Here is a 1,815-nt window from a genome sequence, read left to right on the forward strand (position 1 = left end):
CTGACCAATCTCAGCCCATCGCGTATTTCTGAGGGAGGGGCTTCATAAAAGAAGGAAATGATCAGCCCGTTTCTCAGAGATGGGACAGAGAGGTGTGGAATAAAGGTAAATTATGTGAAAAAAATAATGCGTTTTTTTAAAAACGAAGCGTTAACATGTTAGACTGCACCCCATAAACACAATCAAGCCTAGAAAAAACCCAGTGAACCACCCCTTTAACACTCACCTCAGCTGTGAGATGTAGGGCAGACACTGCAAGAATCCCTTCACTTCACTCTCTTCATCTGTCCAGTCTCTCAGCTCTACTGGTTTCTTCTCTGTTTGGAGTTTCAGCACTTCTAGGAGGATGGAGCTCTTTCTCTCTGAGAGCTTTATGCTCCAGACTGCAGGAGCTGACTCATAAATTGGCTGTAATGCTGGAAGGACACTCCTGCCTGTTTGAGTCTCATAGTCCTTCACATGTGAACACAGATCCAGCAGGAAATTACATTTCTCATAATCCACAGATGATAGCAGTTTCTTCACAGTTTCTTCTATTGTCTCTTTCTGATGGAGCGCAGCTTGCAGACACAAATCCAGTATCAATAATTTCTTTCTTTTGTCCCATGATCCAGCTGTTTTATGGTGTAGTACAGCAAATCTAAAGAGTGAACAAGATTCTGTTAGAGATGTGTTACTGTTATACATTTTATTGTGCAACAGTTGGGCCCTGGAAGTAAAGACAGATCAACCATGAACTAAATTAATTAAACTTAATTTCTGAAAATCAATTCTTAACAGGCAGTTTCTGGTGAAGAACTACAGAACTCATGACCCTGCAGACAAATATCCATGAATCACAGAATCACAAAATGGTGCCAAAGGAGCTCCTGCCTTAAAGCACTGTGAATGATGTAATGATTATGTGTCTTCCTACACTTGAAACTACTTGTATACATCAGTTTTTTTAATGACTTCAAACCACATCATTTGTATACTCAGAATCAACAACTTAAAATCATTATTATTTTTTTTGTCTGCAATGCTTTGTAGGTTGGTAGTTAATTCCTTCATTAAAGACATTGTACACAGTTTTTTTTCTTTTACCTTTGTCCTGCACTTTAAAAACACACTTGTCTTTTTGTGTGTTTTTAAATACTTTTTTGTTTCAAATAAAAGTTTGTAATGTTGCGTTTCACCTTAGAGCTGGTTGGCTTTGGTTCATGGCTTAAAATTCTTTAACAATGTCTTTTTAATAATCCCTATGTGAAAAATGAATGGGAAAAATACTTATGGATCCAAGGCCACTGAAAAGAGGACATGCACTGTTGCACTCTATTGTGAAAATGACCAAAGGACAATGATTTGATAAAAGAGTTTAGTCAGATATAAACTAATACAAAATAAGATCAGCAGGTGACAGAAGAGCATTTCATCCTATATGGTTTGTGGTGTGAAGCCACGTGTCGTGTCCGGAGGTACCGTTTCTAGTAGTGGTCGACCGATATATCGCCAAGGCCGATATATCGGCCGATATCTGCCAATTTTTCAAATATCGGCATCGGCCGATAAGTTTTTCTGTTTGGCCGATGTGTTTGAGGCGGGACTTTTATTTTGACGGCGCCGAGAACGGCTGCGGCAGCGCCTGAGCACACAGTGCTCACATTCTCCCTCTTGTTCGCTGTTGTCATTCAGTTCTGTCTAATACGGATAGAAGTCTATCTAATAATCAGATAGAACTGTTAAACAAAGGAATTAAAATGTATACAAAAAAGTATTATAACGATTGCTTTAATATTATTAAAGGCAAACATTATAATACTTTCTCGTTTGCCG

General features: G+C 38.5%; 1 protein-coding gene across 1 annotated transcript in view; it reads right to left on the bottom strand.

Annotated features, from left to right (window-relative positions):
- Positions 1-1,815, bottom strand: part of LOC107741621 (uncharacterized) — an 87,529-nt gene that overhangs the window by 24,290 nt on the left and 61,424 nt on the right. The window contains exon 26 of the mRNA XM_016554382.1: positions 404-640. Coding sequence (XP_016409868.1) covers positions 404-640 — 237 coding nt within the window. The remainder of the gene's footprint in view (positions 1-403; positions 641-1,815) is intronic.

This window comes from Sinocyclocheilus rhinocerous, unplaced genomic scaffold (genome assembly GCF_001515625.1).
Source record: "Sinocyclocheilus rhinocerous isolate Xijiao unplaced genomic scaffold, SAMN03320098_v1.1 scaffold466, whole genome shotgun sequence".
Classification (NCBI taxonomy): domain Eukaryota; kingdom Metazoa; phylum Chordata; class Actinopteri; order Cypriniformes; family Cyprinidae; genus Sinocyclocheilus; species Sinocyclocheilus rhinocerous.